Source organism: Drosophila subpulchrella, chromosome 3R, assembly GCF_014743375.2.
Source record: "Drosophila subpulchrella strain 33 F10 #4 breed RU33 chromosome 3R, RU_Dsub_v1.1 Primary Assembly, whole genome shotgun sequence".
NCBI lineage: Eukaryota > Metazoa > Arthropoda > Insecta > Diptera > Drosophilidae > Drosophila > Drosophila subpulchrella.
Genome location: NC_050609.1, coordinates 6,981,886 through 6,997,389, shown reverse-complemented (window position 1 = coordinate 6,997,389; position 15,504 = coordinate 6,981,886). Strand labels below are relative to the sequence as shown.

Here is a 15,504-nt window from a genome sequence, read left to right as displayed (position 1 = left end):
GTGAAACAAAAATGGCTACAATGGGGGTGGTATGTTAGTCTATTTACCAGACACTGCAATAATTTCCCACCAATAATTGGCTTCAACTACGGACATATGCAAAGGGACAGTGTAATGCACTCCCAATGGTATTATAAATATTTAATGACTTTACCACAAAAATTGATTGACATTTGATTTAAATGTTTGATGTGCTCAAGCACATTGCGACAGGCCAATTATATGTATTAATTACATTTTTACTGCTGTCCATTCAATGCAGAAATTAATTTAAATGAAGCCAGCAGACAAATAAGAACAAAAAATATACCACGGATGACTTAAAGTGTAATTAAAACTTGATAAAATTATTTTAAAAATGGAGAATAGCACTTCGGGCGGTTAAAAAATGCATGCCAATGAGCGTGATGATTGAGCATTGATGACGGTTGAAATTCGTGGAGCGAAAGAAAAAAGTCCTTGGCCACTCAAGTTGATGGAAAAATGTCAGCAACAGTTGGAGCCGCTAGTTGAAAATGAAAATGTGAACGCTTTCACTGCCTTAACTGCGGATCAAATTAAAATTGCGAACAAAAAACGCAGCTCCTTTTTTACTTTTACATATATGCTTATGCCATAAAGTGTATATATTGGGCGATTTTCAATTAAGTTGGCAATTGTTGGCCAGGTAAGGAGGACCTGCCAGCAGATGAGCAGTAGGTACTATATGCTCCTCCTATCGGGAATCAGCATATTTGCTGGACGTGGCTTTAACCGCCTGGCCGCACATAATTAGTGTCATTGGCAGCGATGCCAGCAAATATCCCTGGCCATGTATACCATATAGCTAAAGGTAATTTCGAGGCCCACGGCAAAGACAATTGCACTTTTGATAAATTGCGGCCTGGCAGCAACAGCTGCTGATCTTATTACCGATGTCGTTAATGAAATATTTCCCAGGACATTGCGCGTGGGTCCTGCGAATGAGTATGTGTGTCTGCGTCAAGTATTAATACGGCATATTGCGTATACGCACAGTTAACAGCTCAACTGTGTCAAGGCTGAAAGTGAATGGCAAACAGAAGTGACAAAAAATGAATTAAATTGTGGTATTAACTGCAGTTATAACCAAATATTAATATATATACTTTACACTTGTGCGTTGAAAAGATTTACATTTTTACATGTAATATTATTAAGAAATGTTCACCAATTATCTGAATTTTAAAGGTAAATTTCCTTTAATTCGTTGGACCTATAAATATATAAATATTTATAAAGAAAAGAAATATGAATTTTAAATTTAAAACTATTTTTAATATGAAATTATTAAAGTCCCCTAAAAAAAACAAGTAAAAAATTAAAGTAATGTCCTTGTTACCTGCAATGTTTTCTTACCTGTTCAAGTTGATAAATTTAAAATAAATGTAATTTTATATTTTTTAGATAGTTAGCTTTATTTGACATGCAACTAAGAATATTGAATTACGCGATCGTAGTTACTTTTTAGTCGCCGAAAGTAAGCAACAGCCTTTGTGTGGCTTGTGGCTGACCCATCTCCCCCGGAAAACTACTTTTTACCTATTAGTCGCTTCTACTTTCATTTTCCATTTTCCTCTGTGTTTCCTGCAGTTTTCTGAATTTTTTACCCCAAAAAGCATTGGCAATAAATCGAATTGGTGAGCAGGGGTGGCGGATTTTCGGGGTGGTTAACCCAAATGGCAACAAATTAGAGCTCAAAATGTTTTTCAGCGTTGTTCTAATTCTTCGCCTCGCTGCCGGTTGAAAAATCGAAATCACTCTCACTGCCACCGCCGCCCACCGTGGGGGGCGTGGTCAGGGAGGCTGCGGAAGGAGGTGGTGCAGGTCCTGGATTTGGATTTGGGGCCTGGGTCGGTTTCGCGCTTGAGCTATCATCCGTTTCGCTGCTGTCAACGAAATTAACGCGCTTCTTCTTCTTCAGCTGCTGCTGCTGCGCATCATTAGGCGCCGCTTGTTTGTCTGTCGTGGAGAGTATCGATGTGGGTTTGAGGGGCTTACTGGTGGCCAGTGGTTCCGGTGGGGCAGCTGGCAACTCAGCCACTTCCGGTGGGGGTTCTGCTGGTTCCCCTCCATCGGGAGCTGCAGGATAGGCTTCCTGCTCCTGTAGTTGCAGTTGCTCCTGTCCTGGTAGTTGCTCCTCCTGTTGCTGCTGCATCTGCTGCTCCTGTTGCTGTTCATACCCACTGTAGTCGTAGTTTTGCACCCCACTGTCATCGTACTCCTGGCCAGCATAGCCACCATCGGTGGCATATTGAGCTGCATTCGGATCGGCTATATACTGGCCCGTTGCCTCATCGTATATATAGCCCGGATAGGCGTTGGGATCATAGCCGGCCCCATATTGCCCCGCCTCGTAGTTGCCGTAATCAATATTGGAGTACTCTTGCGGCAGGACCTCGCCACTGGTATCCACAAGCGTAGTTCCGGTGACTTCCGATGCTATTGCATCAGGAGCAGGTGCATCCCCCATCGTGTCCTGTGCTGCTTGCCCATATGCCTGCTGCTGCTGATAGTCTGTGGGATTTCCGATTTCGCTGTAAAGCGGCTCCACTTTTGCGTTTGGCTGCAGATTGGCGGAATCGATGCTGGCATAGATGGGCTCACTGGCCTCGCCATAACTGCTCGCCTCGTATTGCCCGTAACCGGAGGCCTCCGGCTCCAACTGCTGTTGTTGATGTTCCGCCTCCACCTGGAGTTCCTCTGGCGATGTGTTCGCAACCAAATTCTCGAAAAATCCCTGCGTTGGTGGGGCTGCCAGTTCGCCTCCACCTCCTCCTCCTCCACCTGCTTTTCCTCCTGTCAAACGCTCCCCGTAAATGGCATTTTCAATATTCTCTATCGACACACCGGTTTTGGGTTCCTGCTGGCTGCTTGGCGGCGACAATTGATTACCCCTTGCCAGCTGCTCATCAACCGCAGCCGCCGCTCTTTCGAGGGCCGCCCGACTGGCTTTGACTTCGTCCAGCAAATCGTTGCTGATGCCAACTTGGCCACCAACCGCTGATCCTTCGCCAGGACGCACGTTTAAGTGGCGTTTGTCTTCGTGGATTGGGTTTTGTTGGGGCTTGGGTTGGTGCTTGGCTTTGCCATCCTGCCAGGAGGGCAACTCATCGATTTTTAGCTCACCAAAGTATGCTTCAAAGTCGTGCGATGGCTGATGTTGCTGCTGTGCCTCTTGATGTTGCTGCTGTACCTCTTGATGTTGCTGCTGGCGTATCTGTTCTGGCTGATGTCGCTGCTGGCCGGGCTCATTATGCCCCACGACACTTGGTGATTTTTCATACTCGACTTTAGTCACGCGTGAATTTGTCCAGGCATCCAGGTCGGTGACTTCCCTCTGCGGTTGCCCGCCCACATCCTGGCCAGAACTGGCTCCCCCTGCTCCTCCTGCAGCCGGCAGCTCGGTTAACGTCAGCGAAGGCGACGACGTCTTTGGCAATTTATCAAATGTCAACGAGGATGTGGCCATTGTCGAGGAAGTGCTGCTCAGCTGCCGCGCAGCCTTCTCCTGGCTGGATACAGTCGATGTGGGTGTCGCAGGTCCTGCTGCAGCTGCTTCTGCTGCTCCTGGGGAATGTATCCCCGCCTGATAATCACCTGTCAAGTGGGACTGCATGCGCTCCGGTAAATCGGCATTCTCATTATCAAAGGCGCGCAGTGTGGCGCGCAAATCGAACAGGTTCGAGGTGCCAAGGGGAGCTGCCCCAGTGCCAGCGCCAAAGAGCTCCGGATAGTAAACAGGATGTCCAGCTGGAATGGGATGAACGGGAGGACCTGCAGCACCTGCTGTGGCAAACTGGGGCGTCAAAAGCATGCCCGCCTGCGTGGGCGTGGCCATGGCAAAGGTCCAGGGCTGCGGCGTCGACTGCGGATTGGTCACCACCTGCGGCTGCGGTTGCATCAGGACAGGCACCGGCATCACTCCGCCGGCTCCGTTGGGCACCGCCGATGTCGTCGTCGTCTGCTGGATGCATCGCAATGTTTGATTCTGCACCAATTTCGCAAAGTACATTTGGTATTGCAGCTGTTCAAAGGGGGGGAAAGGAAAGATGTAGATTGAGGGTTTGGTACAGGCACTCAAAAAAAACATATGATAATTATTTAAATTAAAAAAAAAATTGTTCTAACTTACTTATGAACTTCATAAGTATCACTAATTTAAATATCAGTTTAAGAATATTTAAAACTTTAAAGCGATCGAATTTCCTAAAAGAACAACTTTTTCAATTCAACATTTTTTTAAATCGGTCATCAGAAGTCTACCGGCGAAAACTCGCCGTATTCGGGTGTGTCTAAATCAGTAAATATTTGTCTTATGAATAGTAAATATTTTGAATAATTTACAGGATTGGGTTTCTCTCTTTGATGTAAAGTATGATGATGATTTCTTAGCAATTTCATAAGACAAAATTATACTTGTTGGAGCATATTACAGCATAAAATAACTTATTATTGCAAAACACTTTTAAATCATATGTGTTCTTTATTTTGAGTAACATTTTAATAAATGATTTCTTAAGTTTCCGAGTGCGACTGACTTACCTTCATCATTTTAAGCCGCTCGCTGCGCTGCGACATGGCAGCCGTTTGCTCGTCGATGCGCTCCAGCATGTGGACCAGCTTCTTGTTGCGCTCGTTGCGTTTGGTCTGCTCCTCGAGGAACTCCTGGTACTTTTGGCGGCTCTTGTGGCGCACCGACTTGTCGCTGGCGAACATACAAATATCCGTTCACCTTTATGGGGAATATGAGGGAGAATGACAAAAGCTACTTACAGCTCGCTGCGCTTCTGCAGGACTTTATCCAACTTGTGCTCCAGCTGCTGGCGATTATCCTCGCTGCGGGAAAAGGGAAATCGAGGGGAAAGTCGGGTCAAAGGGAATGCGTTTGATTTGTAAGCGGCTGCATATGCAGAGGAAAGCTTAGGAAAAGCTGACAGACACAAATCAATGGACTTGGCCTTTGTGTGAGTCTACTGCTCGATGCAGGGCATTTGAAATTACCCACAAACAGGGTATCAACGAAAACCACTCAAAACATAAATGCATTGTTAGATGTGCATTTAAAGCTTTTAAAAGGGTATTAAGCATTTTGAAAAATAATATTTTGTTTTAGAACTCAGTTGCATATGAAGCTAGAGCCACCCTAGTTTGTAAACATATATTTCTTTATCTGAACAAGAGCAAAAAGGTTCACCATTTACTTAAAGTATACACATTTGGGTATTTTAACTTTATTTTTAAAGCGAAATAAAAGTTGTAACAACCTTGAAGTTTTAATTGTTGTTATATAACAATGACTTTAAGCAATGTGCGCTTTTAAAATAGGTATTTAATTTTGCTTTTAAAAAAGGTATTTAATTAATTATACTTTTTTTTGTAAAACTCATTAGTTTCGTTTGTCGCCTATAATTCTAAAATAATAACGAAATTGAGCCGATTTAATGGGCACATTCAAAATCCATTGTATAATAAATGAAAAATAAACCGATTGAATAATTTAATGATTGGCTTAGTTATTGTCTGCAAATTTTAACAGTGAGGATATTTTAATTATGTTTCGAAACATTTTCGGCTATAAACAAAAATTAGATTTAATTTACCAATGGCTATAGTTATAATTTGGCTTAAATTCATATTAGTTGGGCTTATATTTTTGATCAGCTCACCTCCGCTGGAGTTTCTCCTGTAGCAGCTCCACCTGCAGCTTATAATTCTCAAGCTCGGCTTGGGGAAACATGGCTTATAGGGGAGAATATCCTTTAGTCCTTTGGCCGGAACCACAGCGAACTTTACCTCTCGACGGCACCGACTCAACTGGCCATATGCAATAATACTACCCGCTATTGACACAGTTTGCTTGCCACGGGGATATTAATGCGACAGTGTGTTCTATTTTTAAGGGAACTTTATTTGAGTAGCCGCATTAAATACACGTTCGTATGGGTGATTGCGATTGGCATTTGTTTTGTTGAGTCGCGTTGTCATGGCTGCCTGGTTTCTTGGCTCTTGGTGGTTCCTTTGCGTATTTATTTTGGTGGTTGCTTGGCATTGCCCAGGGACATTTGGCCCTTATCGATTTCCCTCGTCGCCTGTCGGCTTTCCCAACGTGCCACGCATTGAGGAGCAACTAACTTTCGATTTTTCGCCCCATGAATTTTACATTCCAGAGTCGTTGTTGTTTTTTTTTTCGTTTTTGTCGTGCCCTGTGTGGTATACTAATTACACGACCGGCAAGTGGGTCACTTCTTTTTGAACTCCGTCCAGTTTTGTGCTCTGCTCTTGGCTCCGGTTTTCAGTGGGCCCAAAAAACGTGTAGAGTCGTCTAGGGTCACCGGACCCGCACGGCCCAGCCATTTATAATGCATTGCACGGGATTTGCCTGCACGAGTGGGCCCAGCTTCTTCCATTCCTGTTCTGATGAGTGTAAACACATGTTGTTGTCGCACACTCGCACCCGGGCTTCACTGAGGAAAAATATCACGAAGAAATGGTATTTTTAGATGTAAGTTCGAAATATTTGATATTTTGGTTTTTCATAACTAGAGTTATTTGATCCTGATTTGGACGTGGGATACCTCTATGAATTTGGGTTTAAATTCTCTAATATTCTACATTCAAATATTTCTCTTAAAAGATGGTTCCATTTTTAACCTATTTTCATGTTAGATTTTTTCTTAATTGTAATGGGTTTTAGAACTATACCCCAAAACTCCACTTCCATAACTTTAGTAATTGGAATCCGATTTAGACGTGGGATACCTCCATGAATTTGTCGTTTAATTATCTAAAAATCTGCATTAAAATATTTATTTTTAAAAATGGTTGAATTTTCAACCCATTTTTATTTTCGATTTATCATTATTTCCAATGAGTTTTAGAACGATACCCCAAAATTGCACTTCTACTTTCCATAACTTTGGTAATTGTATTCCGATTTGAACGTTGGATACCTTTATGAATTTGTGGTTGAATTCTCTAAAAATTTACATTTAAATATTTCTCTTAAAAGATGGTTCCATTTTTAACCCATTTTCATATTCGATTTTTCTTTATTTCCAATGGGTTTTAGAACGATACCCCAAAACGGTACTTCCAGATTCCATAACTTCAGTAATTGAACTCCGATTTGGACGTGGGATTCCTCTATGAATTCTCTATTGAATTCTCTAATAATTTACATTTAAATATTTCTCTTAAAAGATGGTTCCATTTTTAACCCATTTTCATATTAGATTTTTCCTTATTTCCAATGGGTTTTTGAACGATACCCCAAAACGGCACTTCTAGATTCCATAACTTTGGTAATTGGATTCCGATTTGGACGTGGGATACCTCTATGAATTTCTGTTTGAATTCTCTAGTAATTTACATTTAAATATTTCTCTTAAAAGATGGTTCCATTTTTAACCCATTTTCATATTAAATTTTTCCTTATTTCCAATGGGTTTTAGAACGATACCCCAAAACGGTACTTCCAGATTCCATAACTTCAGTAATTTAACTCCGATTTGGACGTGGGATACCTCTATGAATTTTTGGTCGAATTCTCTAATAATTTACATTTAAATATTTCTCTTAAAAGATGGTTCCATTTTTATCCCATTTTCATATTAGATTTTTCCTTATTTCCAATGGGTTTTAGAACGATACCCCAAAACGGTACTTCCAGATTCCATAACTTCAGTAATTTAACTCCGATTTGGACGTGGGATACCTCTATGAATTTTTGGTCGAACTCTCTAATAATTTACATTTAAATATTTCTCTTAAAAGATGGTTCCATTTTTAACCCATTTTCATATTCGATTTTTCCTTATTTCCAAAGGGTTTTAGAACGATACCCCAAAACGGTACATCCAGATTCCATAACTTCAGTAATTTAACTCCGATTTGGACGTGGGATACCTCTATGAATTTTTGGTTGAATTCTCTAATAATTTACATTTAAATATTTCTCTTAAAAGATGGTTCCATTTTTATCCCATTTTCATATTAGATTTTTCCTTATTTCCAATGGGTTTTTGAACGATACTCCAAAACGGCACTTCTAGATTCCATAACTTTGGTAATTGGATTCCGATTTGGACGTGGGATACCTCTATGAATTTCTGGTTGAATTCTCTAATAATTTACATTTAAATATTTCTCTTACAAGATGGTTCCATTTTTAACCCATTTTCATATTCGATTTTTCCTTATTTCCAATGGGTTTTTGAACGATACCCCAAAACGGCACTTCCAGATTCCATAACTTTAGTAATTGGATTCCGATTTGGACGTGGGATACCTCTATAAATTTGTGGTTGAATTCTCTAGTAATCTACATTTAAATATTTCTCTTAAAAGATGGTTCCATTTTTAACCCATTTTCATATTCGATTTTTCCTTATTTCCAATGGGTTTTAGAACGATACCCCAAAACGGTACTTCCAGATTCTATAACTTCAGTAATTGAACTCCGATTTGGACGTGGGATACCTCTATGAATTTCTGTTTGAATTCTCTAGTAATTTACATTTAAATATTTCTCTTAAAAGATGGTTCCATTTTTAACCCATTTTCATATTAAATTTTTCCTTATTTCCAATGGGTTTTAGAACGATACCCCAAAACGGTACTTCCAGATTCCATAACTTCAGTAATTTAACTCCGATTTGGACGTGGGATACCTCTATGAATTTTTGGTCGAATTCTCTAATAATTTACATTTAAATATTTCTCTTAAAAGATGGTTCCATTTTTATCCCATTTTCATATTAGATTTTTCCTTATTTCCAATGGGTTTTAGAACGATACCCCAAAACGGTACTTCCAGATTCCATAACTTCAGTAATTGAACTCCGATTTGGACGTGGGATACCTCTATGAATTTTTGGTCGAACTCTCTAATAATTTACATTTAAATATTTCTCTTAAAAGATGGTTCCATTTTTAACCCATTTTCATATTCGATTTTTCCTTATTTCCAAAGGGTTTTAGAACGATACCCCAAAACGGTACTTCCAGATTCCATAACTTCAGTAATTTAACTCCGATTTGGACGTGGGATACCTCTATGAATTTTTGGTTGAATTCTCTAATAATTTACATTTAAATATTTCTCTTAAAAGATGGTTCCATTTTTATCCCATTTTCATATTAGATTTTTCCTTATTTCCAATGGGTTTTTGAACGATACTCCAAAACGGCACTTCTAGATTCCATAACTTTGGTAATTGGATTCCGATTTGGACGTGGGATACCTCTATGAATTTCTGGTTGAATTCTCTAATAATTTACATTTAAATATTTCTCTTACAAGATGGTTCCATTTTTAACCCATTTTCATATTCGATTTTTCCTTATTTCCAATGGGTTTTTGAACGATACCCCAAAACGGCACTTCCAGATTCCATAACTTTAGTAATTGGATTCCGATTTGGACGTGGGATACCTCTATAAATTTGTGGTTGAATTCTCTAGTAATCTACATTTAAATATTTCTCTTAAAAGATGGTTCCATTTTTAACCCATTTTCATATTCGATTTTTCCTTATTTCCAATGGGTTTTAGAACGATACCCCAAAACGGTACTTCCAGATTCTATAACTTCAGTAATTGAACTCCGATTTGGACGTGGGATACCTCTATGAATTTGTGGTTGAATTCTCTAATAATTTACATTTAAATATTTCTCTCAAAAGATGGTTCCATTTTTAACCCATTTTCATATTCGATTTTTCCTTATTTCCAATGGGTTTTTGAACGATACCCCAAAACGGCACTTCCAGACTCCATAACTTTGGTAATTGGATTCCGATTTGGACGTGGGATACCTCTATGAATTTCTGGTTGAATTCTCTAATTTTCTACACTCAAATATTTATTTTAAAAGAGGGTCACATTTTTGGCTCATTTCCATGTCCGGTTATCCCGCAATGCCAATGGCTTTCAGAACGGGAACCCAAACCTGCACTTCTAAATGGCATGACAAAATTAATCTAGGCTATATTATAAATTTTTTCATTTTACCTGCAACCATTTTTCTCAGTGCAGACCCTACCCCTTATGCTCGTCCAAGCGTGCGGCACCTGAATGTGAATTAATGGTAGTGGCGTCTATCACTCCCCCGGCCGCAGACAACAGCACAGGACCTCTCGCACACGCTGACATATTCACACGCTCACCACGGTGTCCTGTATGTCCTGCGAGTGCCGTATGTCCTGCCTGTCCTGGCTGCCATCATCAGCGTTCCCAGCGTCAGCAGTGACCACTCCCTTGCTCCTGCTCCTGCCAGGGCCAGCGAAGCCACAGCAACTCCGTGTCCTGCTTGACTTGCTCCTGGCTTTGGCATTGGCTTCGCTCGTCCTGGCTTGGCTCCTCCATGTGGCACATGTATAGTATATGGCTATGTGCTATATGCTGGCATTGTCACGGTGTCGTGGTTGCGGGCCGCAATATAAAATTTTTGGTTATTTACATGTAGGGGATAACAAACGGCCGGAGGGCGGGATCCTGTCATATGTGCGGCAGGTTATCTCCGTGGTTCCTTGTTTAAGGACACAGAATGCTGATGGGTCAGCGGGCAAGAGCATGAGTGTTAAAATTCAGGGGCTCGGTTTCAAGGGGGGTGATAGATTTAAATAAACTTTGGTTTCCTCTTAAAACATTTAAAGTATATAAACAGTCTTTTAAAGGGTAGGTATTCATTAATTTAAATTTTTCTATTATGCCCTTTAGCTTTAGCCCCATCAGTCGCCTTCCTTGAGCTTTTTAAGAGGTAAAATGAACTTGTTGCCAAGCGACCAGGACCACGGACAATTTCTCCTTGTCGCTTCCAATTCTGGTAACTGAAATTCGCGACATTCTTGGCTAAAAATACTGCAAGTGCATTTTTGAAAAGAAGAAAAGTAAAGTAAAGTAATAAAGTTGTAGCGGTTTCGAGATACTCAGCAAAATTATTTAAAATAAAAAAAACATAAAAGAAATATTGTAAAACAGGTTAAAACGTATACGATTTAATAATAATTTTATCAAAGGATCATATTTATTAGGAATACTTAAGAAAACATACACATAACTATTAAGTGATAGTGTTCCTCATAAGTCTTATTTTGAAAAAAGTATATTCTTGAATGAGTAACAAAGTTTCTACCCTTTAACATTTTAATTTTTCTGCTTGGCTGCCTTTTCTTTGAAAAAGTGTCTAACATGGCCTTGGACAAATGCAAACGGGCGAACTTGAGGACCTGTTTTCCCGACTAATATTTGCATATTTATTATATAGCTCGAACAATTTGCGACAGGGCCTTGAAGTTATTAATAGCAGGATGACTTGGCATGTCCTGGCACCCGAGTAATATCTTCGATTGGATTTTGGCTGAGTGCGCGCAAGGATATCGATGGGAAGTTTGTCATAATCGAACATTTGCATTGGAATAGAGCTAGGGGATACTCGTACAAAAAGAGGGTCCTAAATGGAAATTGAAATTTTTTCCGCTGGAAAATTCTTGCTTGTGGCGAGCGTGGGCGATTTATGTGTTTGACTTTACGCTGCAGTTGTGCAGAGTGTGTGTATGTGAGTGCTTATCAGGCGCTGCACAGCGAACTTTTTTGGGGGCACTTAATTTTGGCTGGCATCCTTAACGTCCTTAACGTCCTCAAAAGTCGGCGAATGGGAATGGGAATGGCGGCAATGCGCGACCCGGAGAGCTTCTTTCGCCGATTTGCAGTCAATGAAGTAGAAAACTGAAAACTTTTTCTTTTCGAGTCTATTAAAAATAATGGCAGCTGAAAGCAGAAGAGCCGGCCAAGTGCGAACTGCTTGCTGCTCTGGCCCCCATGTGTGCGTTTTGCCGCCCCTTCTCTTTTTCGCAACAGTCTTGCCGTCTCTTTTCCCCCGAGTATTGCCATCTCATTCTCTATCTCTGCGTGTGTGTGCGCGAGACATCGGCGGGCATTAATTTAATGTCCGCCCTGCCATTTTTCACTACGGCCTGGTCGCCAGACATTGTAGCCCGGTGCATTGACCACTTTCGGCGGTTTGCCTTTAAAGCGCGCTATTACCCTCGCAAGAGATCGAGGCTATTTGGCCTTTTGGAGTATCTATTTGATAAGGGGTCGTATGAGACCCATGCACAGTTTGATGTTTTGTCAAAATAAGATTATCAGTGAGCGAGATTATGCAATCTTAAAATCCACAAAGAGACAATCGACAGTGTAAAATGAAAAGCCAAATAGCTTCTAAATTTTATTTTAGCTGTCTAAAAGTATGCAACAATATATTTTAAACTAATAAATACAGTTAATTCATCCAGAAAGACGATAATCCTTTTTTCGTTGCATACTTTCAGAAACCTAATATAAAATTTAAAAGTGATTAATAAGCCCTCGTTATTTTTGTGATGTTTTGTTTATCATTATTATTTTAAATCAATAATCAATATGTTTAGATAATTATTTGAAAACCTATTTAAAATGTCTGCTTAAATTAAGTTAGTATTTTATCCAGAGACAATCTTTTGCATAATTGTATAACCACAACCCAGGGTAATCGAAATGGCACTACCACATCCTGTAATGCCAACGAGGTCCATGTACTTATTTTATTTTTAAACCCTGTCGCTGCGGGCATGCTGGGCAAATGGCCGAGTGAACGGAGTCGAAGAGCAGGCGGCGTGCAGGTTTTGCGGTTAATGCGATAATTTAATTGTAATGCGGGTCTGGAGTCCTGCGCGCCAATAATTTAACTTGCAATCAGCGCGGCATTTATTGGGTTAAACATATAAGCCAAGCGCCCATGGCGAAGACGCATACTTGCATGGCTCAAGGAGTGAATGAACCCCAAGGATACGCGGCCACAGATACATTTACAGATACAGATGCGCAGCGAAAGGGAAAAATGGAAAGGAAACGAAGGAGGAGGAGAAGGACTCCAAGGAGCACGAGGATGGCAAATAAATTCAACGATTTCTGTGCAATAAGGGGTCCAACGCAGTCAGTTGGGCATTTTCGCACGTAAGCCACGAGGACGATGACAGCAATGAAATATGCAAGCCAGGTCCTGAACCCAAGCATTTTTCCAAGGCGCATAAGGCGTACATGAGTCAGAAGTTAAAAACCAGTGTGGGCTTGGGATGGTGAAAATCCGAGTTCATACCCAAAAGCCAAAAACATTTATAAACTTCAGCACATCCTAGCAACAGTTGCCCGGGGTGAACTCCAGGGATTGGCTTTTAACTATTGTCTCTGGCTAACACATTTCGGTATTTGTATTTGGTAGTTGCAATGTCGCAAGGACACACGGAGGAGCAATTGCTGGAACTGCGGCGCATCCTGTTACTGACCGTGTATAAGAACACCTTGAATCAGCTGATCCTGCAACAGCGTTCCCAGCGTTTAAATGCCAGAAAACCACTCATGCTGCCCGCTTCTTTGCAAAGACGTCGCAGTTCGTCAATGGGGGAGCAGGAAAAACCAGAACGTATCCTTATTACCGGAAAGGTTCTTCCCAGATTGGAATCCCTGCTGGGAGAGCCAGAGAACGATGCCGATCTGCTGGATGAGGATGTCCTGAATGCCCTGAAGTTCGAAAGGGATATGGATGCCCTTAGAATGATCTTTGAAGTGGCCATGAATGATCCCGAATTGGCTGAGAAGAAGGGATCAGAAGGGATAGAAGATGTTAAGGATCTGGACTCTGAAGAAGGGGACGCTCTGCAAAGTCCAGGGGAAGAATTCGAAGGGGCAAGTAAGGAAATAATTTCTAATGAGTATAAAGATATGAAAATCATGAATCTGCAAATTAATGAAAGGCAAAGTCCACTTGGAGATGAACAATTACAAGATATTAAGCCGCTTGTTGATGAAGGGGACAGAGATTTGGAAACCCTGGAAACCAAGAAAGGGGAAACAACTCCCCAGGAGGATGAGGGTCTGGAGAATCTTAGGAGAGCCATCGCTGCCTTGGGTGGCAACAAAAGCGAGGAGTCGCAGGCTGCCCAACAGCTGCAGGAATCCAAGGATGAGCTAAAAAAACTCAAAGAAGACCTGGAAACGGAGAAGCGGACTACCAAGGATAAGATACAGAATCTGGAGGAGCGCATAGCCGATACCAAGTACAAGCTGCGTTGTGTCTCCCGGGTCAATGACCTCGAGTACAGTTTGGTGCAACGCTGGGAGGAGGGTCGCCTGGCCCAGGGAACCATTTGGGGTGAGAATGCAGAGCGTGCCTATTTAAGGGATATTTTGGACATCCGACAAAAGCTGGCACGTGAGGAGCGGGTGAGTGCCGAGCTGCGCTCCTTTCGCCAGCGGGAAATCATGGAATTGCAGGCCAGGATTAAGGAGTGGCAGGAGCGCTACGTCAGCGAAATGCGACGGGTGGATCGCGAGGCGGAAGCCTGGGAGCTGCGCATCCTTGAGCAGAAGAAGCTACTGCAGCGCCATCGCGAGATATTCGAGGAACGGATGACCTATGTCCAGGAGTACCGCGCCCAAAAGGAGGAGGAGCAGCGCCTGCTGAACCTCCAGATTCACCGCATCGAGTGCGCCGTCAGACTCCAGGCCTGGTGGCGCGGCACCATGGTGAGACGCGGTCTGGGACCGTTTAAAAAGAAGCCCAAGCGCGGCAAACGAGGCAAGCCCAAGAAATAGGACACTGTACAAAATAAATAATAATATTATTTAATAATATGGAAATGATACAAATATCTAATATATTAATAATATATTGTATATTATATCTCACCATCAATATGGATCAAATATCATCTTATCTTATCATCATATCATACATCATTTAATATTATTATATCATATTATCATATTAGTACATCATATCATATCATAATATTATATTATCATATCATATCATCGTATACTTAAATGCCTACGCATAGATAGTCTTATGTAAAATTTTCATTAAGTACTGCTAAACAAATTGCTTGAGATTTCTGTGACAATTTGTCTTTTTATAAAAACACTATCGCTTTTAATTAATATTCAGATCGAATTATACTTACCAGATTTATGATTTATTTTATTTTCCTCCGTGTTCTTTTGCCGCTCGGATTTTTTCAGCCCTTTCCGCTGGCTTTATGGAAATTAACTTGTGACTTAAAACCAATTAAAAGTTGGACGCGCTGCAGTTAACACGTCAGCGGTTGGCTACTGACGTGGCCCTTAATGACATGCTGCCAGTGTCAACAGGCCCGACTCGAGAATTGTTTACGCCGGGCGATAATAATGGTTTAAGGATGGAGTGGGGGCCCCCAAAGGGTAGTACTGACCCATCCGAAAGGCAAAAGTTGAAGTTGCATCTGGAGTTCCATTGTTTTTCCTCTTGTCCCATTCTCATTTTCTTTTCCGCATTTATTTATCTTTTATGCCAGGGAATGGCCAAAAGTGGTTTATTTGTTGCGGCGCATTCATTGGCAACACAAATGGGCGGCGGGCGGTTGCGGCCCAAAGGGGGCGTGGCACTATGGGAGCAACATTTTGTTT

At 41.3% G+C, this 15,504-nt stretch overlaps 2 protein-coding genes across 2 annotated transcripts; one reads left to right on the top strand and one right to left on the bottom strand.

Moving 5' to 3' along the window:
* Positions 1-1,472: 1,472 nt before the first annotated feature.
* Positions 1,473-5,824, bottom strand: LOC119554856 (RNA polymerase II degradation factor 1). Its single transcript, XM_037865940.1, has 4 exons — positions 5,688-5,824; positions 4,795-4,857; positions 4,564-4,726; positions 1,473-4,045 (listed from the first exon to the last, which is right to left on the bottom strand). The coding sequence occupies exons 1-4, from the start codon at positions 5,756-5,758 to the stop codon at positions 1,739-1,741; spliced, it is 2,604 nt and encodes an 867-aa protein (XP_037721868.1). The 5' UTR covers positions 5,759-5,824; the 3' UTR covers positions 1,473-1,738.
* A 7,463-nt stretch (positions 5,825-13,287) lies between these two features.
* On the top strand, positions 13,288-14,655 carry LOC119563521 (dynein regulatory complex protein 9). The gene has a single exon (XM_037876989.1). It carries the CDS (start codon positions 13,288-13,290, stop codon positions 14,653-14,655), a length of 1,368 nt encoding a protein of 455 aa, XP_037732917.1.
* Positions 14,656-15,504: the final 849 nt, after the last annotated feature.

Coding starts and splice junctions, on each gene's coding strand:
- LOC119563521 (XM_037876989.1), top strand. CDS start 13,288: ATGTCGCAAGGACACACGGAGGAGCAATTGCTGGAACTGCGGCGCATC.
- LOC119554856 (XM_037865940.1), bottom strand. CDS start 5,758: ATGTTTCCCCAAGCCGAGCTTGAGAATTATAAGCTGCAGGTGGAGCTG. Junction 4,727..4,794: donor CTGCAGAAGCGCAGCGAGCT/GTAAGTAGCTTT, acceptor TATGTTCGCCAG/CGACAAGTCGGTGCGCCACA. Junction 4,046..4,563: donor AGCGGCTTAAAATGATGAAG/GTAAGTCAGTCG, acceptor CCCTTTGAACAG/CTGCAATACCAAATGTACTT.